The 26,266-nt window shown below is 35.6% G+C and overlaps 1 protein-coding gene across 1 annotated transcript; it reads left to right on the forward strand.

Annotated features, from left to right (window-relative positions):
* The first annotated feature begins 9 nt into the window (after nucleotides 1-9).
* Nucleotides 10-21,770, forward strand: LOC138309361 (UDP-N-acetylglucosamine transporter TMEM241 homolog). Its single transcript, XM_069250541.1, has 14 exons — nucleotides 10-135; nucleotides 5,771-5,917; nucleotides 6,876-6,922; nucleotides 10,591-10,680; nucleotides 11,474-11,555; nucleotides 12,068-12,145; nucleotides 14,211-14,288; nucleotides 15,260-15,308; nucleotides 17,011-17,059; nucleotides 17,913-17,948; nucleotides 18,414-18,518; nucleotides 19,793-19,889; nucleotides 20,381-20,445; nucleotides 21,190-21,770. Exons 2-14 carry the CDS (start codon nucleotides 5,840-5,842, stop codon nucleotides 21,674-21,676), a joined length of 1,341 nt encoding a protein of 446 aa, XP_069106642.1. The 5' UTR covers nucleotides 10-135; nucleotides 5,771-5,839; the 3' UTR covers nucleotides 21,677-21,770.
* Nucleotides 21,771-26,266: the final 4,496 nt, after the last annotated feature.

A 26,266-nucleotide genomic window follows, 5' to 3' on the forward strand; every position in this document is an offset into this window, starting at 1 on the left:
ATTTTGAAGTCTGGGTCAGTCAGTGTTTCAACAATGCTTTATCCATGTTAAGCATACTGGGGACCCTGATGAAGTTAGAAGTTATCTCCCTTTAAATTCAGCAGACATCACCTTGCTGTTTTGTAGACAAATGTGGTAAGTTGGAAAATAAATAATTTCTGTATAATCTTTGCCACCGTCTCTTTGCATTCATGGAGTCTGGAATTATCACAGGACGATGGAAAATGCGTTTATAATGTGACCATGATTTTGGGACTAAATTATATGAGTTAGGCCTAGGCCGAATACGGGAATTTTCGTACCGGAGAATTTTCGTACCGGGAATTTTCGTACCGGAGAATTTTCGTACCGGGGAAATTTCGTACCGCAAAACTATTGATATACTTACATGATATAATGTTGTGTTATTAATGCTGTGGATGTATTGAGTTACTCTATGAATTACAATGGACGATTTCTTTTGCGTACAGTATTTTAGCTTTTCAGACATCGCGGCAGTCAGTGCTTGGTAGTAACATATATTACATGACGTATCTAACAGTACTTAGTTTGACACAAATTCAAGTCGTAGATTATCTGCTGAACCAAGTAGATTTTCTGGTGAACCATGATTTAAAAATCATACAAAATGCCATTTTATTTTAGAAACATGTCTTAAAGAAAAGGTAGCTGAGTCACCGGTCGGTTGAGGAGACCGCCTTGTCAATCACCTGTAATAATATATTGACTGACACGTGTGGTGAGAGCTCGCCAGCCAATGATATTCAATGGGGGAGGAGTCATACACTTCACGTGCCTGTCAATTATACCTGACTGACTGATTGATCAAAGGAACAGCCACGTGCACGGGAGCACGTCAATATCAAACTGTGTTCTACAATCGTTACACATATATGTATGTTGAATTTATATATTGCTAGGGTCATCCTGTTTTACAGTACCTCGCAAGTTGAAATATGCGCCAGTAAATTATATTTTTTCTAATGTGTAAATTGACGCAATCCGTTTATTCTCAATCTTCATTGTCTCTCTATTGAACTTCTGTTCGAAAGTTACTTTCTAGGGGTTACAGACCTGTTTTACAAAAAGTAGAAAGGCTTTGGCACAAGCAACCGGTTACTACTAAGAAATTAATTTTGTGATACATACATCTTCATTATGTATAGGGTTTTCGGTTATTCAAGGATTTACAAGTCCTTGGTTTATTTAACATCCTCCTTTAATTAAAAATGACGATCTATTCTTTTTACAAGACAGTCCAAAACAAAAAAGGAAAATCAGCTTTTAAAATGATTACACGTGTACACTATATTTATCATACATTTGTATTTGATTACATTGTATATGATTTACTTTTGATAAAACAAAAATTACAGTAAAAATTGGTGCAAGCAATCAGTTACTAATGAAGATCATTTTGTGTGATACCTATGTCTATACATCCTATGTCTGTAAAAACGAAATACTTTTCAAATACATTAAAAGTGTAAGTGCCCTGTAAGATCATAAACAGACTCAAACATGTTTCATAATAAATTTTTACACAAAATTATTAAGCTGTTAAACCCTGTAAAATATATCAAAGGTCAATTTTATTTAGGCATTAGCTAGGCCTGTAAATATACCCTAATACTTGATTAAGAGTTGTGTGAGGTTTTTCAGTAAAACTACTAGATTAGTGAAAAATAAAGAATATGCGTATACATTGTTTCAAGAAGCGTTTGACAGATAATTTTATTCATGCAGGTAAGAATACATATTTTACGCAGTGTCACCAGCCCAGTTCTTCCGAATTTATAGACATGTATAATGTATATTGATATAATGAAAATGGCAAAGTGCTGAACAATAAAAAAAATAACAGTTAAAATTTAAATAGTAAGCAATGATTGAGGTTTATGTTGCCATAACTAAGGACAGGCAAACATTTTCAACAATTTCTAGTGCTGTACTGTAACGATAATGACATGCATAGAAAGAATAGTATTCATTGTAAAGATTAGATAGACTTCTTTAAACATTTTTCTGATTAATGTGTGCTATATTGGTTCAAGTATTTGAAGAAATAACTCAATAACCATTATATTATTCAATGTGAGAAATTGATACATACGTGTACGTTTTGGACATTTGACAGGGACATGTTTTCTTCAAAATCGTTTAATAGATCTAACTTTTATTATTATTTTGCTTAATTTAAAACTAGAAACTATTCTTTATGCTGTCCTAAATAGACTTATTACTTGCCGAAATTTATGTCTCTGTTTCGTGCATTATATTTGATTAAGAGATAAACATCAAGGACGAAAATTGTCTGCTATTGAGATATTGACCCATGTCCATCTTTAGCTAATCATGATAACATTTTCATCAGTTTCATTTTGTTCTATATATGTACTTGTAATTCATTAAACAAGCACCCAATTAAACCCCAAGGGCTCTAGATGACAACGTAATTACTACAACGACGCTGACACGTGCCAGCAAGTTAAACAACACATGTACGTAGAGACTACGTAGTTTCGTAAACTGAATAATATGTACAGGTCTGTAATCGCCTAAAATAATCAAAATAATGTTGTTGACAAGACTAATCATCAATAGAATTAAATGGAACACTAAAAACGAAATAAAAATTTTCGGTACGAAAATACCCGGACGAAAATTCCCCGGTACGAAAATGTCTCCGGTACGAAAATGTTTCGGTACGAAAATTCCCGACACCCCTAGGCCTACAGGTGCTTGTGGACATGATTAGTAATGTTTATGTTTTTTTGTTTTGTTGTTGTTTTCCCACCAAATATATTTGAAATAGATTAGTAAAATAGTTCATCCTCGAATGCAGGGGTTTCTATCGCTGACATTAGAAGAGTTATTTTTTCATGTGTTATCATTTCATCTCAATTATAAAGACATTTATCATTGATGTTTTTTTATGACGACATATGGACCACCGTAATCCCTATTGAGATTCCTCCTCTAGACTCTTTTATATTCGGACGTCTGATAGATGTCTCTCGTCGGAATCCCTACTCAGACGTCCGAATATAAAAGAGTCTAGAGGAGGAATCTCAATAGGGATTAGGACCACCGTAGCCAATATTGACACATTTATATGACCGTCGAATTCTGATGACGTAGTATGCATAAACAGAAGGTAAGCAATCCGCACGTTTACTGATACCAGAGATTTAAATAGTAGGGATAAGAAGATACCTCATAGCCTTACTTAACGACGCCCGCAGCGGAAGCTATCCCAGAGTGCATCGCGTGTCTAAATTACAGTCGAGTACAGTCTAACGACGCCATATTGAAACTACGCTTCGTCCGATGAAGCAATCTAGGCTATAATTCAGGAGATGAACAGAAAAAAAACAAGAACTTAAAGTGTGTTCTTTATTGAAAGAATAATCCATCAAATTTTCATAATTGTAATTGGTGTTAAAGTAATTATATAAATAAACGTAATGTTAACTGTGAATTTCCTGATCCCTGCATGGTTACACTTCCTCGATCGTACAATCGATCGCCCCGTGAAATATTAATATAATAAAACCCACGTACTCTGATTTCAATAATTGACCGATTTCCATGTAGCTTTCAAATATTTGTTGCTTGGTAAATTTTACATGATAAAATATTAAATTGATTGAATTTGAACATATTGAACCTTTTGAATTTTCGGTGGTAAAAATGTACACAAATCATCGAAGCTACCCTAAATTTATAATGGCGATGATACTGTTCCAATAGGGTCGTAAAAGATAGCACAATTAAAATCACATACTCTGATTTCAATAATTGACTGATTTCCATTTAGTTTTCAAATATTAATTTTCTATTGATTGAGTTTGTACATATGGAAACTTTTAAAGCTCCAGTACAAGTGTTGACAAATTATTGAAGGTAATAACCGTATCCAATATATCATGGCGGAGAGGTACAGTGCCGATCGTGCTGTGATAGATAGTATAATTTGATATCTAATTAACGGAAGTGATTTGTAACTGCTATAATCACAGGTGTCATACTGTCAGCAGGTGAACCGTCGACCAGAACACCTGGCCACCGCCCCAGGTCATCGCCTCACTTAACTCAACGGGGGTCCATTTACCTGTGTCTGAGTCTCAAAGGCTATAAAGTAAATTTGTATTTCCCAAACAGCTTTATATATAATGCATAGAATCATATTGAAATAAAAGTCAATTCTAAGTGAAATGTAAATATTCTGCTTTACCAGAGATTTGAATATAATTTATATAAATACCTTGCTTTACCAAGCATTTTTTTTTTCTAAAGCCGAATTGAATTTCCAGGGTTTAACTCATTAAATTTATATGTGTCGTATTCTAACAAATCAAGAAAAGCTTTTATAATATGTCATTAATCACCAAAATTTACCAAAATTTTGATAATTACTTACAGAATTTTCAATGCATAGGTTTTAATTTTACAATTTTTCATAAAAAACAACACAGAAATATATATATACATATGCATGAGATGAGTGTCTCCAATGCAACAGTAAAAAAAGCTATGAGATACTTTTCGATGTGTATTGGTTTGTATATAGTCAAATATGCGGCATACAGCTTTGTTGGCTAACACTATGATAACTCGCCTCCAGCTATTAGTGCACAGACACACAGCTTGGTCTCGCGGTAACCGTTCATCCGTTTACGATAACAATAGGTGGGTACATGATAAATCTCTGCTGATACAATGCTTCGTTTAGTTGAAATTTATGAAAAATAACATGTTTATAAAGCATTTAATAATTAATTATTTGAAATGAATATGTTTGACATTATGTGTAAAAATCGATTTTGGTATTCCACCATCGTAAACCGATAACACCCGGGCACGTAATCTAGCTGCACTCATATATTCATATACAGAACATCCCTGCCCACAAAATAAAATTAGGTTTACACAATTTTACCATGGGTGTAGTAGATTACAATAGAAAATGTATATGTTAAAACTGTGATTGACAGGTTGATAATACTGTATACTGGGGAAACTCACTACAATTTTGTCAGAGAAACGACAAGACATCATGTATGTATACAGTAAATAGTTATAATTATCTCCCTTATGCCATACTATACATAATCTAACTGCACAATGCACCCATATATCCATACACAAAACAGTGCCCACCTTTGGATTATCTAATAGTAAAACTGAATTAAGGCAGTAAGGAGACACAGGTAATTTCATTCTTTGATGTAAATCAAAGGAATTGAGTAACAGTGAACTGCATGCACAATTGACTTGTGTTTTGCTTTGAAATTGGGTGTGTCTCTCTCTATGTTATCTTCAAAGAAAGTCTCTGCAGGCATGGGATTGGTCAGATTTTTTCTTCTGAACTGTCTTCAGTTTTACTATGAGATACAGGGGTGGATATAGTGTAGTGATAGTAACCCCTGGAATATTGAGGATGACAACAGCAGAACAATGTACCATTATGTACATGTGAACAGAAGAATTGTGAAATTGGTAATAAGTCATCATCAGCTTTGAAATCAGTTGTGTTGAATTAATATTGGTGTAACATCTAATTATGCCTCAAATCTCAAGGTGCTAGAATTTCATACCTGGCACATTACTATGCAGGTATACCTATTGATAAACAGTACTGAAACTAGGTAACTGTGACCTACCACAAGCAGTTTGTGTTATACTGAAACTAGGTAACTGTGACCTATATTTTGACCTTTGACTTCCATTGTGGAGTACTTAACTGACCATTTTACATCTGTTGTAGCTTCTCCATAGCATCAGCACTATAAACAATGGTGGATAATAACCGAGTCACAAAGCTCTGAGAGAAATCATGGACTTCCTAAAGAACACACCGACCAGATGTTTCATATTTTGTTTTTTGTTCCTGGTGACAAACTTTGTTAACAAGGTAATAAGTGCTTCATTAAATTTGCTGTTGTTCAGTTGGCATTCATCTTCCCATAAATGCCAACTGATAACAGTTCAACGCTTACATTAAGTGGGAGGGATGGTTGCAATGAAGATCCATAAAAGCTAGACATCATCAGCAATACATAGAGAAGTTGAATGGGTAAAGGAAATATTGATACCAATGCCTACATTTCTTTTAGATATTGTTAATATACAGTGATTTTTCTCCTTATATAACTGGGGTTGGTAAATGACCCCATTCCCAATGCCAAACCCCCCTAATTTTTTTCCCAATTATGATGAAAAATTCCCAAATCAAATCTCTGAAATACAAACAAAACTGAAAAGCTCTCCCCTCGTTTAATCTAAAACAAACTACTCTGAAACTGTAGTTATGGCTGTCACCTTTTGATAAAATGAAACCGTTTACTGTTTTACAATATATATGTAATCACTTATTTTACCATTTTCAGAAATGGATAACTTTTTTCCAAAACTGGTCTTTTTGTGATTAAAAATTCCCAATTTGTTACAAAAACTTTTTTCCCAAAATACCCCGAAAAATCACTGATATATTTACATATGGGAAAAATTGTCAAAACAGGCCCTTGTCTAATCCAGATGCCTGTAGATTTCAAGTCTACTTGTATGGCAGTTTCCTTCTTAATTTATAGACATGTAAAAAGTTATGCAAATACACTGAGTAGAAAAACAAAGATGGAGAAGGAAACAATCGGGACCACATAACTTTATGTAAATAACCAAATTATTCTTATAACTGTTATGTGAGTAGGTGGAATCAACAGTAATCAAAACCTATATAAACTGAAAACCTGGCTATTCCGACCAAATATGGTATTCCCTGTGGCTTCAGGTTTAGATAAGTTACTATGTAGATTAAGAGCATAAAAATGAGATACATTGTATTTCATAAATTGACTTCCATCTTGTTTCAGTATGTCTTGTCTGTTTTGGAATTCAAGTATCCAACTATTTTCCAAGGGTAAGTGCATAGTGTATGTGTGTATTATAATATACCTGGTATATATTCTGGCTAACAAGTTTTATTGACATAGAAATTAATCATAATTTCAAACAAAACATCGTTCTATTAAATCTCCAAATAACTACAATAAAAGTATATTGATGTAATATAGCTAGACATTCTTTGAAAAAGGACGAAAATGACAATAGCCTGTAGGGCTGAAACGATTAGTCGAATAATCGGTGGCGATTAGATTAATGAAGCTAATTGCTGATAATCGATTAAAGATTTTATTAATCGTTAATCGTAACATTCATAGCCAGTGCATTGTAAGCTGACTAAACACGTTGACAGATCATGGATTTCTGAGTAAGCCATTCCGACTGGAGTTTCATCTCTGTATGTACATGTTTTGAACTCAACAAAGCATATATGATGTGAGAAATACTTGTTAAATTATGTCTCTGTGGAAGTTAAAGTCATTAATCAATGAAAAAGTGGATGTCATGAGAAAGCTTGCATCACGCTGTTCGCCAATTTTCATTAGCGATCGACTCCATGTTGTTACGTCACGGAGGCCTAATCGCTGCCGGGACGCTCGGGAGCGGAGGGAGCAGTAATCTTGAACATTTAAATTTTACTATTGCATGTGTTTATCATATAAAAAAGAATGTTTTTGTTCATTTTCTAATTGAATATAAGAGTTGTTGATTTATTTTATTTTTTTGATCAAGGAAATAAAAAAGTTCATTGACGAAAATTTGGTCATGTCGCTCTGTGGCGATCCAGATTTGGTTGATTAGACGTACGTGTGAAGGTCACGTCAAAACAGCGGGTTAGCAGACTTGATTTAAACGATGTTACGGAAGACAATACAGGAACGGAATTCAGAGCTTATTTGGGATAAAATACATTTGTTTTGTCAATAAATCTATTCTTATTTGTTGGTAGGCTTATATTATATAAGGCATGTCCTCTGTCATATTATACGGTAGGTGTTATTATTAGTTGATAACAAAACAAGGCGGACGTTGCCTTCAATTCAAACGATTAATCGATTAGTAATCGATTACATGTGACCGATTAATCGAATACAAAAATTACTAATCGTTTCAGCCCTAATAGCCTGTAAAGAAGATAATGTAGTTGTTTCTGCATCAAGCATAAAAAATGTTACTTTAGGAGTTTCTCTCATCTTGTTTATTTCATGCTTTGAATTTTGTTCAGAACTTCAATGTCTTTTTTATGGGTACAATAAGATATACTAGATCTCATTTAACATGCTATTCATGCAAGGCAACAACTTGAACAGCTAGTGCTTTCGTTTTGAAAATTTAATCCACAGATTTTTGAGAAATTAGGTAATGAAATACAGTGTATGTGTACCCTATTAGAAATCACAAATTTGTCAAATTTTCCAAGACCACTGAAATCTGTGAAAATTTTTACCTGTACATATAGCCGACAATATAGTAATTTTAATGTTTTAAGTTGTTATCAGTGGAGCTTCCACCATTTCCATTCTATATGCAATACAATAAAACCTGTCCAGTGGGGAAAATTCCAGAATGTAGTGAATCAGGATGGGCGTGATATAATTAATATGGTTGATGTTTTAGATGGTAGACATTTGTCAGGTTTCTAGTTATCAGAATGAGTGTGGTATAATCAATATGGTGGATGTTTTAGATAAGATGGCAGACATTTGTAGGGTTCCTAGTTATCAGGATGGGTGGTTACAATTAATATGGTGGATGTTTTAAATGGCAGACATTTGTAGGGTTCCTAGTTATCAGGATGGGTGTGGTATAATTAATATGGTGGATGTTTTAGATGGCAGACATTTGTCGGGTTCCTAGTTATCAGGATGGGTGTGGTATAATTAATATGGTGGATGTTTTAGATGGCAGACATTTGTTGGGTTCCTAGTTATCAGGATGGGTGTGGTATAATTAATATGGTGGATGTTTTAGATAAGATGGCAGACATTTGTTGGGTTCCTAGTTATCAGGATGGGTGTGGTATAATTAATATGGTGGATGTTTTAGATGGCAGACATTTGTCTGGTTCCTAGTTATCAGAATGAGTGTGGTATAATCAATATGGTGGATGTTTTAGATAAGATGGCAGACATTTGTCTGGTTCCTAGTTATCAGGATGGGTGTGGTATAATTAATATGATGGATGTTTAAGATGGCAGACATTTGTTGGGTTCCTAGTTATCAGGATGGGTGGGTATAATTAATATGGTGGATATTTTAGATGGCAGACATTTGTCTGGTTTCTAGTTATCAGAATGAGTGTGGTATAATCAATATGGTGGATGTTTTAGATAAGATGGCAGACATTTGTCTGGTTCCTAGTTATCAGGATGGGTGTGGTATAATTAATATGATGGATGTTTAAGATGGCAGACATTTGTCTGGTTCCTAGTTATCAGGATGGATGTGGTATAATTAATATGGTGGATGTTTTAGATAAGATGGCAGACATTTGTTGGGTTCCTAGTTATCAGGATGGGTGGGTATAATTAATATGGTGGATATTTTAGATGGCAGACATTTGTCGGGTTCCTAGTTATCATGATGGTTGGGTACAATTAATATGGTGGATATTTTAGATGGCAGATGTTTGTCGGGTTCCTAGGTATCAGGATGGGTGGGTATAATTAATATGGTGGATGTTTTAGATGGCAGACATTTGTCAGGTTCCTAGTTATCAGAATGAGTGTGGTATAATCAATATGGTGGATAATTTAGATAAGATGGCAGACATTTGTTGGGTTCCTGGTTATCAGGATGGGCGTGGTATAATTAATATGGTGGATGTTTAAGATGGCAGACATTTGTTGGGTTCCTAGTTATCAGGATGGGCGTGGTATAATTAATATGGTGGATGTTTTAGATAAGATGGCAGACATTTGTTGGGTTCCTAGTTATCAGGATGGGTGGGTACAATTAATATGGTGGATGTTTTAGATGGCAGACATTTGTCGGGTTCCTAGTTATCAGAATGAGTGTGGTATAATTAATATGGTGGATGTTTTAGATAAGATGGCAGACATTTGTTGGGTTCCTAGTTTATCAGGATGGGTGTGGTACAATTAATATGGTGGATATTTTAGATGGCAGACATTTGTCAGGTTCCAAGTTATCAGAATGAGTGTGGTATAATTAATATGATGGATGTTTTAGATAAGATGGCAGACATTTGTTGGGTTCCTAGTTATCAGGATGGGTGGGTACAATTAATATGGTGGATAATTTAGATGGCAGACATTTGTCGGGTTCCTAGTTATCAGGATGGGTGGGTATAATTAATATGGTGGATGTTTTAGATGGCAGACATTTGTCAGGTTCCTAGTTATCAGAATGAGTGTGATATAATCAATGTGGTGGATGTTTTAGATGGCAGACATTTGTAGGGTTCCTGGTTATCAGAATGGGTGGGTATAATTAATATGGTGGATGTTTTAGAAGGCAGACATTTGTCTGGTTTCCTAGTTATCAGGATGGGTGGGTATAATTAATATGTTGGATGTTTTAGATGGCAGACATTTGTTGGGTTCCTAGTTATCAGGATGGGTGTGGTATAATTAATATGGTGGATATTTTAGATGGCAGACATTTGTTGGGTTCCTAGTTATCAGAATGGGTGTGGTATAATTAATATGGTGGATGTTTTAGATGGCAGACATTTGTCGGGTTCCTAGTTATCAGGATGGGCGTGGTCACCAGACATTTACCCTCGATGTTGACAGAGAAGGAGTCGATCAGGTCTGTATCCATTTTATATCTGCATTATGACTTGATGTGTTGTTGTAAACCTGGTGCAAAATTGATTATGATCGTGATTAGTTATATTTTAGCCCAAATTTTTTATGTTGAAATCACTATATAACTGGTTAAGTATGATTATCAGTATAATATGTATATTTAAAGCCTTTTATCTTATCCTTTGCTTTTTGGGGATTTTGATTTACTTTATATGCGGTACATGAATCTTGAAGTCAGCCTAAGCCATGCCCTTTATACAAAGTTACTCCATACCACACAAGAGATATGACAAACTCAATTTATTCCAAAATGTTCAGTTCTTAGAGGTGCCAAGAACTCATTCCTCAAGTGGACTTTGGGCTATAAATTCCTACATAGATGTAACTGTAGTCCAAAACAAAGCATGTTGATGTTTCTAAATAAATTGGCCACTGGTGGCAATATAGATTGGACATTCATTATCTTAAAACAGAATTATACCAGTCTTGAAAGAGATAAGTCTGTCAGTAAAATACATATACCACTTAATTTTTTAACAACAAGTTTCAAATGAAGGGATGTTCCTGTTCTGTCTTTGCACATTACAGAGTTATCTGCCCTTGCAAATAATTGTTTATTGTGACATCATTATTTTGTGAGCTAGAGTCGTGTCAATTTCTCTGAAAAATATGTACTTTTACTCAACATATACACATGTCATCACAATCAATACCTACCTGTAACGACAGATAACTCTTTGATGTAGAAATGATTGACCATTGCCCTTCTGTACAATGATGTTTTTGATGTCCAGGCACCGTGCCGTGATGTGGATTCCTGGTATGATATTGTTTGTGTCTGTGATATACTCAGGGTCCAAAGCTCTAGCCAATCTGGTAAGTTGTAGAAAGTCTGATCATGACAGCATATACTGAAATTGTGTTAATATTAGAACTATGGTATTGTCATTAATAATTGAATCAATTAATTAGGGAGACCTTAAGATCTTTTTGATTTATATAGTTTAAACTTCCTAAGGTGATAATGTTCATTTCTCCCTTCTCAACATGAATGTTTTTCTTCCTTTATCGCAGAAGTTATTTAAAATTGTTAAATTTAGTCATTTGAAAAGTCATTCCAGTAATTTAAAAAGTGTGCATTGCTTCGTTTTTTTCCTTCTTCACGTGAGAAAATCTTTTTCATCATTTTCCATGTGAGAAAATTCTTTTCTTACTTCTGATCATTATCCTTAATTTTTCTTTGTTTCACGACTTGAGAAATAGCTGCAGAACATGTTCAGGCAGCCTCTTTCATGTTTATGTTTAAATATTTCACTTGTACTTAATTATTGTGTTCAAAAGGGGTATGCACCTCTGGCAAATCACAAAAAGAATTTTTTTTTTGACAGACCCTACCTGTGTTCCTGTCTCTACAGAATCTAGTCACAGTTATTAACTGTACAACACAAATGGCCATCTCTCGCAAGGTACCCTGTGATGTTACAATGCATTTGATTGGTCGTTGTATATGTTACAATGTATTTGATTGGTCGTTGTATAGTTTACAGTATATTTTATTTGGTTGTAACATCTAATGTTCAGTGCTCCAGTTAAGATACGTTAACGTACATGAGTAAAATACCCATTGAAAACCTATTGATTACCCCTAAAAATTGTGTGAACATGTACAAATTACCCCAACAATACTTGTTATTACTCAACCCAATTAGTATGAGCACTTACATCCAGAAATAAAATCAGAAGAATTTTAAAATCAGGTTAATTCCAGTTATTTTTAAGAGTTTACATAATCTGTGCCCTTGATTTAGAAAAATATTTGCACAGTTGCTAGCTTATCATCGATTACTTTACATACCAACATAACTTTTATTTTATAACAGAAGTCAAATTTGTACCCATCTCTTTCAAAAGTGCAAGTACAATACGCTGTTTCTGGAATACAATGTTCAGACAGTTTAGTCATGTGACTTTCATCACTACGTGACTTAATTTAAGACACATTTGAAACAAAATGGCGGCATTTGTAACAATTGTACACGGTTAGAAAATTACATCTTATGACAGAACACTTCACATTAATTATTTCAAAACATATTGTATTAAATATAATCTAAATATACATAAAAAATGAATTTAGACAATGACAATTCACACGAAAATGACATGTAAGTTACAGCATCGAATGGAACCGTCGCCTAACTGTTGAAAAGCAATGGTATCTGACATCTCACTCACAAATATTTCATAACTTTCCTGTCTAATTTTTTCCAAAAATCAATAACAAATAAGAAATTCAAAACAAAACAGTTTATCTTAGTTCTGTTATCTCGCAAGTATTACAGACTAGACCTATACTCGGACATTGGCATTCTCTGCCTGTAAGTATTACCGCCATGACAGAAAAATGTGCCCTAAAATTTTTGTGGTCACATGACCAAATCAATGTTTTCTATCTTCTTTCCAGAAGTGTTCCTTGTATCCTTGAATCAGGGTATTACCGGCCCCTCAAAAAATTATCTGGAGCACTGAATGTTACCGGTTATCTTCAGAGGTCAAAATGTTTGCGATTTTAAAATACTAAAAATGAGAAAATCTAACTATATCTGTTTTAAATTTTGTTTTTAGCTCACCTGACCCGAAGGGCCGGTGAGCATATGTCATGGCGCGGCGTCCGTCGTCCATTCGTCGTCCATTCATCAACATTTCCTTTAAATCCCTACTAGTCATAGAGTTCTACATGGATTGTAACCAAATTTGGCCACAAATATCCTTGGGGGAGGGGGAACAGAACTTTAATAAATTTTGTCTCTTACCCCCCGGGTGCAGGAGGGGCAGGGCCCAATAGGGGAAATAGAGGTAGTTCTATAAATTGCTACTTGTCCAAGAGTTCTGCATGGATTTTAACCAAATTTGGTCAAAAACATCCTTGGGGGAAGGTGAATAGAACTTGTATAAATTTTGGCAGGGTGTATCTGACCCCCCAGGGACAAGAGGGGCGGGGCCCAATAGGGGAAATAGAGGTAAATCCTATAAATCACTACTTGTCCTAGAGTTATGCATGGATTGTAACCAAATTTGGCCACAAACATCCTGGGGAGAAGGAGAACAGAACTTGTATAAATTTTGCCTTTGACCTGCTGGGGGCAGGAGGGGCGAGGCCCAATAGGGGAATTAGAGGTAAATATTAAAATTCCTTCAGAAAAGAAACAATGAACCTGTATTCAGAACATTACTTGGCATTACAAACCAGGTGAGCGATACAGGCCCTCTGGGCCTCTTGTTGCAATATGGCTTGCAGGGTGTATAGGATTCAGTCATTACTGAATAATATGTGGATCACAAATTTTCTTGTTCATAGCCATATGCATGTTCTAGAAATTTGCAAAAATTATGAGCTATATATGCATTGAACACTTATTGAAATCGATGTGCATAAGACCTCCAAATTTGAAAAACAAGTTTTTTTATAATAGGAAGATGGGGTAAGTAAGAATTAAAACTTGATATCTATGAGATAATTGTTTATTTCAGTTGATGAGTTTATTTAGCTACCTAATGTTGATGCTGGTCATCACCTCGTCCATAGGAATCGTGAACTCTGACCCACAGGTATGTGTTCTGTGTGAACTCTGACCCACAGGTATGTGTTCTGTGTGAACTCTGACCCACAGGTATGTGTTCTGTGTGAACTCTGACCCACAGGTATGTGTTCTGTGTGAACTCTGACCCACAGGCATGTGTTCTGTGTGAACTCTGACCCACAGGCATGTGTTCTGTGTGAACTCTGACCCACAGGTATGTGTTCTGTGTGAACTCTGACCCACAAGTATGTATTCTGTGTGAACTCTGACCTCATGTATGTATTTTATTTTAACTCTGACCCCTAGATATGTATTCTATTTGTAATCTGACCTTGTGTTTGTATTCGGTGTGAACATCTAGGTGTGTATTGTCTGTGAACTTTGACCCTTAGCTGTATATTTTGTTTGAACTCTGACCTTGTGTTTGTATTAAGTGTGAACTCTGGGGCCGCGAGGGCGGAGTGTTTATGATGTCTCGACATTATACCACAAGCCCTCCACCTCTGGTCACGAGTTCGAATCCCATGTGGGGCAGTTGCCAGGTACTGACTGCTGGTTGGTGGTTTTTCTCTGGGTTCTTTGGATTTCCTCCATCAACAAACCTGGCATGTCCTTACATGACCCTGGCTATTAATAGGACGTTAAACTAATAAAACCTGTGAACTCTGACCTCTAGATGTGTATTGTCTTTGAACTCTGACCCTTAGGTGTGCATTCTATTTCAACTGTGACCTTGTGTACCCTGGTATGTATTTGTGTGAACTCTGATCCCTACCTTTCTTTGTATAGTATGATATTTGTATCATGCATACTTTTTTGGTTAAAACCTACTGAAAATGTGTTATAGCCCTATAATGAGTCTGTTCGAAGTTCTAATCCGATGACATTTTACTCTGAATAAAGTCTTTGATGAGTTTGAATGGAAACCAAGAATAAAGTGGGTCTAGCATAATTTTACTCAAGTTTAAAAAAAAAAAAAAAAATCATTTGATTTTTCAGTTCAGTGCGGAGGGATATTTCTGGATGTGTATTCATATTGTCTGTACAGGTACGTATATAGAGGCCTTTCATAAGTGTTTGTTTGTAAGGGCATATATATAGAGAGAGGATCTTACGCAAGTGGCTATGTAATATGAAATTTGTTCAACATGTTCAATAATTTAATGTATATGCCACAAACCTTTTGGCAAGTGCAATATCAAAATATATAAAGAGTTTGATAATTTTCATATTACGTAGTTACGAGTTAAGATATAAGTATTTATGGAAATATAGAAAAAAAAATCCATTTTTGTCTTATATTAGCGTAACGAAATCTGGCTCAGACTCAGTGTTTCTGTCTACAGAGACAGTCATGTGATGTCATACTTTGATTGTGACGTCATGTGATGTTACAATAGTGTTATTACATGTGTGTCTTACCATTTTTATGACATGGACATGAGTGGTTATTTCATATGAGATTTTATGAAATGAGTCTAAGAAGTTTTTATTTTTGCGAGCCTTAGTGAGCAAAAATTAATACTTCGAGACGAGTTTCATAAAATCTCATGTGAAATGAGCACAAAGTTAAAGTGAACAGTCGGGCAAGGATGGCTAAAGTCGGTAAAAATGGTGTGAATGTATCCAGTATAATTTCTTATGAAATGGAAAAATAAAATCTCTCGTCAAAATCTGTCTGTGTACGAAGAAATTAATTTAAAGTATGGAAATTCTAAAATGTCCTCCCGGCTCACTATGTCCGTGGTTACATTTCCACGCAGCCTCGCTTTCAATGTTTTCTTTGCCCGACTATTCACTTTAAGATACTTTTATCACATATCTACAAATACCAATTACCTAATAACAAAGAATGTCACGTCAAAATGTATTCCGAAATGTAGCAGAGGCTGCCATTTTGTCCCGCTGTCCTCATAATCCTGACGTCACATAATTTTTCTTGACGTCATTTTATTGTTTCTATCTAACGTCATAATGAATGTCTAGCCAATGAAAATCGCTCCAGGTCATAGTACACTAGTGACTTATGCAATAACAGTACACAGGCAAAATCACTGGATATCAGGCGGATAATGTGATAAAATCTCATATGAAATTAACACAAATCTTAGATACTTTTTATCACATATCTACACCACAAAGAATGTCACGTCAAAATGTATTCCGAAAATCCAGCAAAGGCCGCCATTTTGTTTCGCCGTCCTCGTAATCCTGACGTCATTTTATTGTTTCTGTCTGACGTCACAATGAATTTCTAGCCAATGAAGATCAATCCAGGTCATATTACACTAGTGACATATGCAAAAACAGAACACAGGCGAAATCACTGGATATCAGGCGGATTGTGTAATAAAAATAATTATTTAACTGAATTATCTATGTATATTGCATTTGTTTCCCTTTACTTTATTAATTCCAAATTATATGCAAGCCTTAGGCTATGGTAGCCTAGTGGTCAAGGTGTCTGATGTTCCACCAGTAGCTGAAGATAAGAGTGTCATTTCCTCTGTAACAAACCAGCTCTAGGCCAGGTTGATGTGACCGTTAGAATGTCTCCATTACTGTAAAGTTGTTTTTTTCAGATAAGACATTTTGTGACACTTTTAGCTTGTTAAATAAAACTCATTGATTCTCAAAGGATAAAAAATGAATAGATTTATAGGCTGAATGATCTCTAGTTAACAAAGTTGGACTTTAGTAATTTCTTGATTTTCTTTATGCCTGGATGATTGTTTCATCACGTTTTTCAGGTGTCTTTCAGATTTATACAAAACTGACTAAAAGCAGGCTAAAAATCAGGTAGGTACATGCTATATTTACCTATATGCTTACTACAATTACTATACTTGAAACAGTGACAGGATGCCAAATCACAAACACAACAACAAGTGTATACTGTCACAATTAGTTTTAAAATTTACTGAAAAAAGAAAAACTAAAACCTATAACACATATGCTAATTAGGGCCCCGCATCAAGATGCGGGATGCGGGTGCCCTATAGTAATCAGGTTGTCCGTCTGTCTGTCCGTCCGTCCGTCTGTCCGTTTTTTTTCTTTTACACATTAATGATGGAAGGGAGTGGAGTATTTTCCCCATATTTTACATGATGATTCCCCATCCATCCTAGATCTGCTTGGTAATTTTTCAGGCTGAAATTAAATTAAAAAATCGGCCATCTTGGATTTTAACATTTTAAAAAATCACAATGTTGTTGCTCTTAACTGATAAACATTTTGTTATAACATTATGATGCAAAGTTGTTCAGAATTAAACAAGGAGTTGACTGTCCAAAGGTAAGGTCATGGGCCAAGGTTACTAAGTCAAAGGTCAAGGTCAAATTTATTTGAGTTAATTGTATGCTCTTAATGTAATGTTAGCTTGGAATCAGGATTCAAGTTAAATACTTGGAAGACTTTTTCCAAAGAATTATAATAATGTACCATCATCGGTTTCCCAATTAATGTTGACATTAATTATTTATTAGCAACATATAGCTAACACGGAAGAATTCGTTGTCAAAATACTACTTTTCCACTTAAGCACGTCAGACACATAGCGGGGCCCTTTCTGACGTGTCAGTGTTCTAGTTACATGTAATGTAAAGAGAAAAATAATTCAAAGAAAATTATTTTGTTTTAACTTTGATTTCAGTTCACATGAGAAACTTTACTGCAACTATATCTACAGGTAAGAATCTAAGATAGTAAAAGTATGTATGATTACTTGTCATTTATCATAACATATCTAAAAGAACCTACACAAACCTGTGGGCCACACTACTGTAAACCAACTTTCATTCATGTGCGATTTTACTTTCACGGATTTCACAATCCAATTAAATTAGCGAAAGTTTCTCTTCGCAAATTAATATGTACATAATCTATATTGATAGGACTGATCATTCAATTGTTAAATCTGTGATTATTGATCTCCAAGAACTTGTTTTGAAATGGATATTGAGTAAATAGCCGCGAAAGAAAGTTGGGTCACAGTAATGTTTAGGGAATGCTATGATGATGTGGATAGGTGATTTTCTACACTCAATACTCTACGTCTGAATCACAGTGACAAAAATATTAAGTTCTTAACATGAATACCAAAATGACTTAAACTTTAAGATTAAACGGTAATTAAAATGACATTTTTTCCCAGTATGATCCTTCTGGCACCGTGTAGTTACCTGATAGGAGACGCTTTGGCTGCCATTAAATTTCCTTACCTGTACTTCTCCAAGTTCTACATCGGCTGTATATTCAGGTAAGACATTGGTACCAAGTACATGTAGATAGTTCTACCTCTAATGAAGTAGTATATACATGTACAGTATAACTTGTTTAACCAGCATATTTGACATCCTAGTTAGAACTAGTGTCCTAATGTGACTATTTATAATATATCTTGACCCATGTTCCCTTATGTTCACCCGGATAGTTTCCTAATATGAATATTACACTGTTACAGTGGTGTGTTTGGAGTTGTCCTAATATGAATATTACACTGTTACAGTGGTGTGTTTGGAGTTGTCCTAATATAAATATTACACTGTTACAGTGGTGTGTTTGGAGTTGTCCTAATATGAATATTACACTGTTACAGTGGTGTGTTTGGAGTTGTCCTAATATGAATATTACACTGTTACAGTGGTGTGTTTGGAGTTGTCCTAATATGAATATTACACTGTTACAGAGGTGTGTTTGGAGTTGTCCTAATATGAATATTACACAGTAACAGTGGTGTGTTTGGAGTTGTCCTAATATGAATATTACACTGTTACAGAGGTGTGTTTGGAGTTGTCCTAATATGAATATAACACAGTAACAGTGGTGTGTTTGGAGTTGTCCTAATATGAATATTACACTGTTACAGAGGTGTGTTTGGAGTTGTCCTAATATGAATATTACACAGTAACAGTGGTGTTTGGAGTTTGTCCTAATATAAATATTACACTGTTACAGTTTTGTATTTGGAGTTGTACTAATATAAATATTACACTGTTACAGTTGTGTATTTGGAGTTGTCCTAATATAAATATTACACTGTTACAGTGGTGTGTTTGGAGTTGTCCTAATATAAATATTACACTGTTACAGTGGTGTTTGGAGTTGTCCCAATATAAATATTACACTGTTACAGTTGTGTATTTGGAGTTGTCCTAATATAAATATTACACTGTTACAGTGGTGTGTTTGGAGTTGTCCTAATATAAATATTACACTGTTACAGTAGTGTTTAGAGTTTTTCTAATATAAATATTACACTGTTACAGTGGTGTGTTTGGAGTTGTACTAATATAAATATTACACTGTTACAGTAGTGTTTAGGGTTTTTCTAATATAAATATTACACTGTTACAGTGGTGTGTTTGGAGTTGTCCTAATATGAATATTACACTGTTAATGTGGTGTGTTTGGAGTTGTCCTAATATAAATATTACACTGTAACAGTGGTGTTTGGAGTTGTCCTAATATGAATATTACACAGTAACAGTGGAGTGTTTGGAGTTGTCCTAAATTAATATTACGCTGTTACAGTGGTGTGTTTGGTGTTTTACTTAACCTCTACACAATACGACTACAGGAGGCCTACCTGGAGTCTATAGAGTTTGTCAGGATCCAGGGGTTTGCCAAAGTAAGTATATATATATAACCATATTTTCTCCCTGTGACCTTAGGTTAAGGTTAGGTGCTCAAATAAATAAACTTGGTACAGATGTAGTTCTTTATCTCAGCATGCTACAGGTCCAATACCAGGTTTCTAGGACTCTTATTATTGACAAAAAACTTCTAAAGAGTTTACCATATTTGACCCCAGTGACCTCAAGAAAGGATTAAGATCATTCATTTCAATAAAGGCAGTAACCCTTGATCTCAGCATGCTTCTGACCCAAATTCAAATCTCTTGTATGAAGGTCAAGGTCATTCATTTCAACAAACTTAGTAGCCCTTGATGTCAGCATGCTGCAGGTCCAACATCTTACTCCAAGATCATGAAACAGTCCTTAGTTTAGAATAAGCCAATCACAGATGACGTTACAAAAAGTTACGTCAATTTTGATTGGCTAAGCAAAAACTTAAGTCTACTATATAGAGATTTGAAGACATTGTGATTTTCCTCTACAGATGGTCTGTTCCATGTTTTCCCTCCAGTTTTTTGACATGACAGTGACAGCACCCCATGCTGTTTGGTAAGTATCCAGGAAGTTTTTAATGGCTTAAAGGATGAGTATGTTTTGCTGATAAAGATGTATAGCAAGATATTCTTGTAGTAAATTTGAATTCATTACAAAACTATAGAAGCTAGCTTTATAATGTCTTATATCATAAATATAACGAAAGGAACGTACCTTAACCAAAATGGCTTTTATAATGTAATTTTTATAATGGAAATCAAAAATACATTTGATAATTTTGTGAAGTCACAAAAGTTTTCAGCTTACGTTAATAATACATGTAAACTTATCATCACCTTCTGAACAAATTAATTAGAATAAGTTAAATGACAATATTTCTTAATGTGGGTCGTCTTATGTTTACCACTGTCATTCTAATTACCGTGTTTAATTGTTTATCACTACACCAGATGGCAAAAGAACAACATGTATTTTCATTCTTTCCACAAGAAATGTTTCATTTGCTTGGTGTTGTAACCTCATCTTAGGCCATCAATATAGATTTTCTTTGGTATTGTTTGTAAGAAACTTTTAAAGTTTGTTTCTGGAAGGTATTGGGCCTTTATCTGAAAGGCTGACAGAACACTAACAGTAGTCAGTAAGACAAAGCCTTGTAACAGGCAGAGTCATGTAGGTGATAAAGCTGAACTTACAATATCATCAGTATAGAACATTAGAAATAAAGATATGCTGTCTACAACCAACCTTAGCACATCAATCTCATGATATTATTATCTCATGGCTTTGTTTGCCCTGTAGGATATCAGCCAATCAGCTGGCTGGATTTGTCTGTGAGGATCCAATGCTTCCTTCAACAACATCAACTGTCATTGGCTCAGAGTCCTCAACCAATCAGAACTACGACACAGAAGCGACATCGTCCAATCGACAAACATCCTACAGTAGGGAGGATACATCTTCTAGTGGCATGGCATCTTACACCATGGAATATAACTCACCAGCCAATCACCAGTCATCTAAAAATACTCAGTATTCTTCATCAACCAATCATATGCCATCAAACAAAACAGAGTTTTCTTCACTATCCAATCATATGTCGTCTAACAAACGAGATTATCCTTTGCCGACCAATCATATGTCTCCACACAGGGAAGAATTTTCCTCCCCAGCCAATAGTATGGCGTCTTCTTTCCATGAACAGTATTATCAGCCGAGAACAACACCCGGATTAGGGACCAAACACAATGTGTTGTATGATGATTTTTTGAAAGACGACCAGCAATGACATTGTCATCTTGTTTTTGCATTGTTATGATGACCATAATTTTATTTATTAATTTTTAATGAAATTAAAAGGTGCAATATTTACATATTAAAAATTGTTTAAGATTTGTTTTTGTTAACACCAAATCTTATTTAAATACAGTTCCTTATTCTAACTTTGTAACAACATCCCGTCAGAGGTCATATTATGGTGACCTTTTGGATTGGTCAGTCATATCACAGGCTCCAAAATATTGAAAGTATATTTCTGAGGAAGTAATTGTTTGTATCTTGCATGCAGAATCATCCTTTGCCTGTTTGTAGTCATTTGAAAGTGATTTTAACAATATTTTGCAGTGGTTTGGTATAAAAACTTGTGGGTCATGAAACATCAGACTTATTCTGGTATATTTCAGTGATTAATTTTACAAAAAGCCTAGTAGATTTCACCCACATTTAAAAATTATATACACAGTCAAACCTGTCTATAAAAGCCTTGTAGATTTCACTCCATGTTTAGAAATTATATACATTGCACACAGTCAAACCTGTCTATAAAAGCCACCCAATGGACAGATGAAAATGGTCTTTACGAACAAGTGGTCTTTATACACAGGTTGAATTCTGTTAAAATTGGTCATTTGGGACCTTAGATAAGTGGTCATATTAAGCAGGTGGTCTTTATACAGAGGTGGTCGTTAGAGCAGGTTTTACTGTATGTATACAAATATTTATTGGCATGATACAGACCAAAGAAATGTGACAAATGTCACAGTTCGACAGATTTACGTCTAAAATATTCTAACAGATGTTGATGCATTTTAAGGAATCATAAACATAGGATAGAACAATCTATATCTGACTGAATCATTTTACAATGGGTAAATTATTCTGATAAGATGTTATAAAGGAGGAAACCGCTTAAAATATCAGTGTCTTGGTGTAATGGGATGTTGTCAGAGCCTGTATATAGAACGAATAGTGGGATGTTGTTAGAGCATGTATATAGAATGAATAGTGGTATGTTGTCAGAGCCTGTATATAGAACGAATAGTGGTATGTTGTCAAGAGCCTGTATATAGAACGAATAGTGGTATGTTGTAAGAGCCTGTATATAGAACGAATAGTGGTATGTTGTCAGGGCCTGTATATAGAACGAATAGTGAGATGTTGTCAGAGCCTGTATATAGAACGAATAGTGGTATGTTGTCAGAGCCTGTATATAGAACAAATAGTGGGATGTTGTCAGGGCCTGTATATAGAACAAATAGTGAGATGTTGTCAGGGCCTGTATATAGAACGAATAGTGGTATGTTGTCAGGGCCTGTATATAGAACGAATAGTGGTATGTTGTCGGGGCCTGTATATAGAACGAATAGTGAGATGTTGTCAGAGCCTGTATATAGAACGAATAGTGGTATGTTGTCAGAGCCTGTATATAGAACAAATAGTGGGATGTTGTCAGAGCCTGTATATAAAACGAATAGTGGTATGTTGTCAGGGCCTGTATATAGAACGAATAGTGAGATGTTGTCAGAGCCTGTATATAGAACGAATAGTGGTATGTTGTCAGGGCCTGTATATAGAACGAATAGTGGGATGTTGTCAGAGCCTGTATATAGAACGAATAGTGGGATGTTGTCAGGGCCTGTATATAGAACAAATAGTGAGATGTTGTCAGAGCCTGTATATAGAACAAATAGTGAGATGTTGTCAGAGCCTGTATATAGAACGAATAGTGGTATGTTGTCAGGGCCTGTATATAGAACGAATAGTGAGATGTTGTCGGAGCCTGTATATAGAACGAATAGTGGGATGTTGTCAGGGCCTGTATCTAGAACGAATAGTGGGATGTTGTCAGAGCCTGTATATAGAACGAATAGTGGGATGTTGTCAGAGCCTGTATATAGAACGAATAGTGGGATGTTGTCAGGGCCTGTATATAGAACGAATAGTGGGATGTTGTCAGGGCCTGTATATAGAACAAATAGTGAGATGTTGTCAGAGCCTGTATATAGAACAAATAGTGAGATGTTGTCAGAGCCTGTATATAGAACGAATAGTGGGATGTTGTCAGGGCCTGTATCTAGAACGAATAGTGAGATGTTGTCAGAGCCTGTATATAGAACGAATAGTGGGATGTTGTCAGAGCCTGTATATAGAACGAATAGTGGGATGTTGTCAGGGCCTGTATCTAGAACGAATAGTGGGATGTTGTCAGAGCCTGTATCTAGAACGAATAGTGAGATGTTGTCAGAGCCTGTATATAGAACGAATAGTGGGATGTTGTCAGGGCCTGTATCTAGAACGAATAGTGGGATGTTGTCAGAGCCTGTGTATAGAATGAATAGTGGGATGTTGTCAGGGCCTGTATATAGAACGAATAGTGGGATGTTGTCAGAGCCTGTATATAGAACGAATAGTGGGATGTTGTTCAGAGCCTGTATATAGAACGAATAGTGGGATGTTGTCAGAGCCTGTATATAGAACGAATAGTGGTATGTTGTCAGGGCCTGTATATAGAACGAATAGTGGGATGTTGTCAGAGCCTGTATATAGAACGAATAGTGGGATGTTGTCAGGGCCTGTATATAGAACAAATAGTGAGATGTTGTCAGAGCCTGTATATAGAACAAATAGTGAGATGTTGTCAGAGCCTGTATATAGAACGAATAGTGGTATGTTGTCAGGGCCTGTATATAGAACGAATAGTGAGATGTTGTCGGAGCCTGTATATAGAACGAATAGTGGGATGTTGTCAGGGCCTGTGTATATAGAACGAATAGTGGGATGTTGTCAGAGCCTGTATATAGAACGAATAGTGGGATGTTGTCAGAGCCTGTATATAGAACGAATAGTGGGATGTTGTCAGGGCCTGTATATAGAACGAATAGTGGGATGTTGTCAGGGCCTGTATATAGAACAAATAGTGAGATGTTGTCAGAGCCTGTATATAGAACAAATAGTGAGATGTTGTCAGAGCCTGTATATAGAACGAATAGTGGGATGTTGTCAGGGCCTGTATCTAGAACGAATAGTGAGATGTTGTCAGAGCCTGTATATAGAACGAATAGTGGGATGTTGTCAGAGCCTGTATATAGAACGAATAGTGGGATGTTGTCAGGGCCTGTATCTAGAACGAATAGTGGGATGTTGTCAGAGCCTGTATCTAGAACGAATAGTGAGATGTTGTCAGAGCCTGTATATAGAACGAATAGTGGGATGTTGTCAGGGCCTGTATCTAGAACGAATAGTGGGATGTTGTCAGAGCCTGTGTATAGAATGAATAGTGGGATGTTGTCAGAGCCTGTATATAGAACGAATAGTGGGATGTTGTCAGAGCCTGTATATAGAACGAATAGTGGGATGTTGTCAGAGCCTGTATATAGAACGAATAGTGGGATGTTGTCAGAGCCTGTATATAGAACGAATAGTGGGATGTTGTCAGAGCCTGTATATAGAACGAATAGTGGGATGTTGTCAGAGCCTGTATATAGAACGAATAGTGGGATGTTGTCAAGAGCCTGTATATAGAACGAATAGTGGGATGTTGTCAGAGCCTGTATATAGAACGAATAGTGGGATGTTGTCAAGAGCCTGTATATAGAACAAATAGTGAGATGTTGTCAGAGCCTGTATATAGAACAAATAGTGAGATGTTGTCAAGAGCCTGTATATAGAACGAATAGTGGGATGTTGTCAGAGCCTGTATATAGAACGAATAGTGGGATGTTGTCAAGAGCCTGTATATAGAACGAATAGTGGTATGTTGTCAGAGCCTGTATATAGAACAAATAGTGAGATGTTGTCAAGAGCCTGTATATAGAACGAATAGTGGGATGTTGTCAGAGCCTGTATATAGAACGAATAGTGGGATGTTGTCAAGAGCCTGTATATAGAACGAATAGTGGGATGTTGTCAGGGCCTGTATATAGAACGAATAGTGGGATGTTGTCAGAGCCTGTATATAGAACAAATAGTGAGATGTTGTCAGGGCCTGTATATAGAACGAATAGTGGGATGTTGTCAAGAGCCTGTATATAGAACGAATAGTGGTATGTTGTCAGAGCCTGTATATAGAACGAATAGTGGGATGTTGTCAGAGCCTGTATATAGAACGAATAGTGGGATGTTGTCAGAGCCTGTATATAGAACGAATAGTGAGATGTTGTCAGAGCCTGTATATAGAACGAATAGTGGGATGTTGTCAGAGCCTGTATATAGAACAAATAGTGAGATGTTGTCAAGAGCCTGTATATAGAACGAATAGTGGGATGTTGTCAGGGCCTGTATATAGAACGAATAGTGGTATGTTGTCAGAGCCTGTATATAGAACGAATAGTGGGATGTTGTCAGAGCCTGTATATAGAACGAATAGTGGTATGTTGTCAGAGCCTGTATATAGAACGAATAGTGGGATGTTGTCAGAGCCTGTATATAGAACGAATAGTGGGATGTTGTCAGGGCCTGTATATAGAACGAATAGTGGTATGTTGTCAGAGCCTGTATATAGAACAAATAGTGAGATGTTGTCAGGGCCTGTATATAGAATGAATAGTGGGATGTTGTCAGGGCCTGTATATAGAACGAATAGTGGGATGTTGTCAGGGCC

The sequence above is a fragment of the Argopecten irradians genome, chromosome 15 (assembly GCF_041381155.1).
Source record: "Argopecten irradians isolate NY chromosome 15, Ai_NY, whole genome shotgun sequence".
NCBI lineage: Eukaryota > Metazoa > Mollusca > Bivalvia > Pectinida > Pectinidae > Argopecten > Argopecten irradians.

Excerpts from the sequence above, each read along its gene's own strand:
- LOC138309361 (XM_069250541.1), top strand. The coding sequence starts at position 5,840 with ATGGACTTCCTAAAGAACACACCGACCAGATGTTTCATATTTTGTTTT. Across the intron at positions 12,146-14,210 it reads AAATGGCCATCTCTCGCAAG|TTGATGAGTTTATTTAGCTA; the intron begins GTACCCTGTGAT and ends TGTTTATTTCAG. Across the intron at positions 14,289-15,259 it reads TCGTGAACTCTGACCCACAG|TTCAGTGCGGAGGGATATTT; the intron begins GTATGTGTTCTG and ends TTGATTTTTCAG.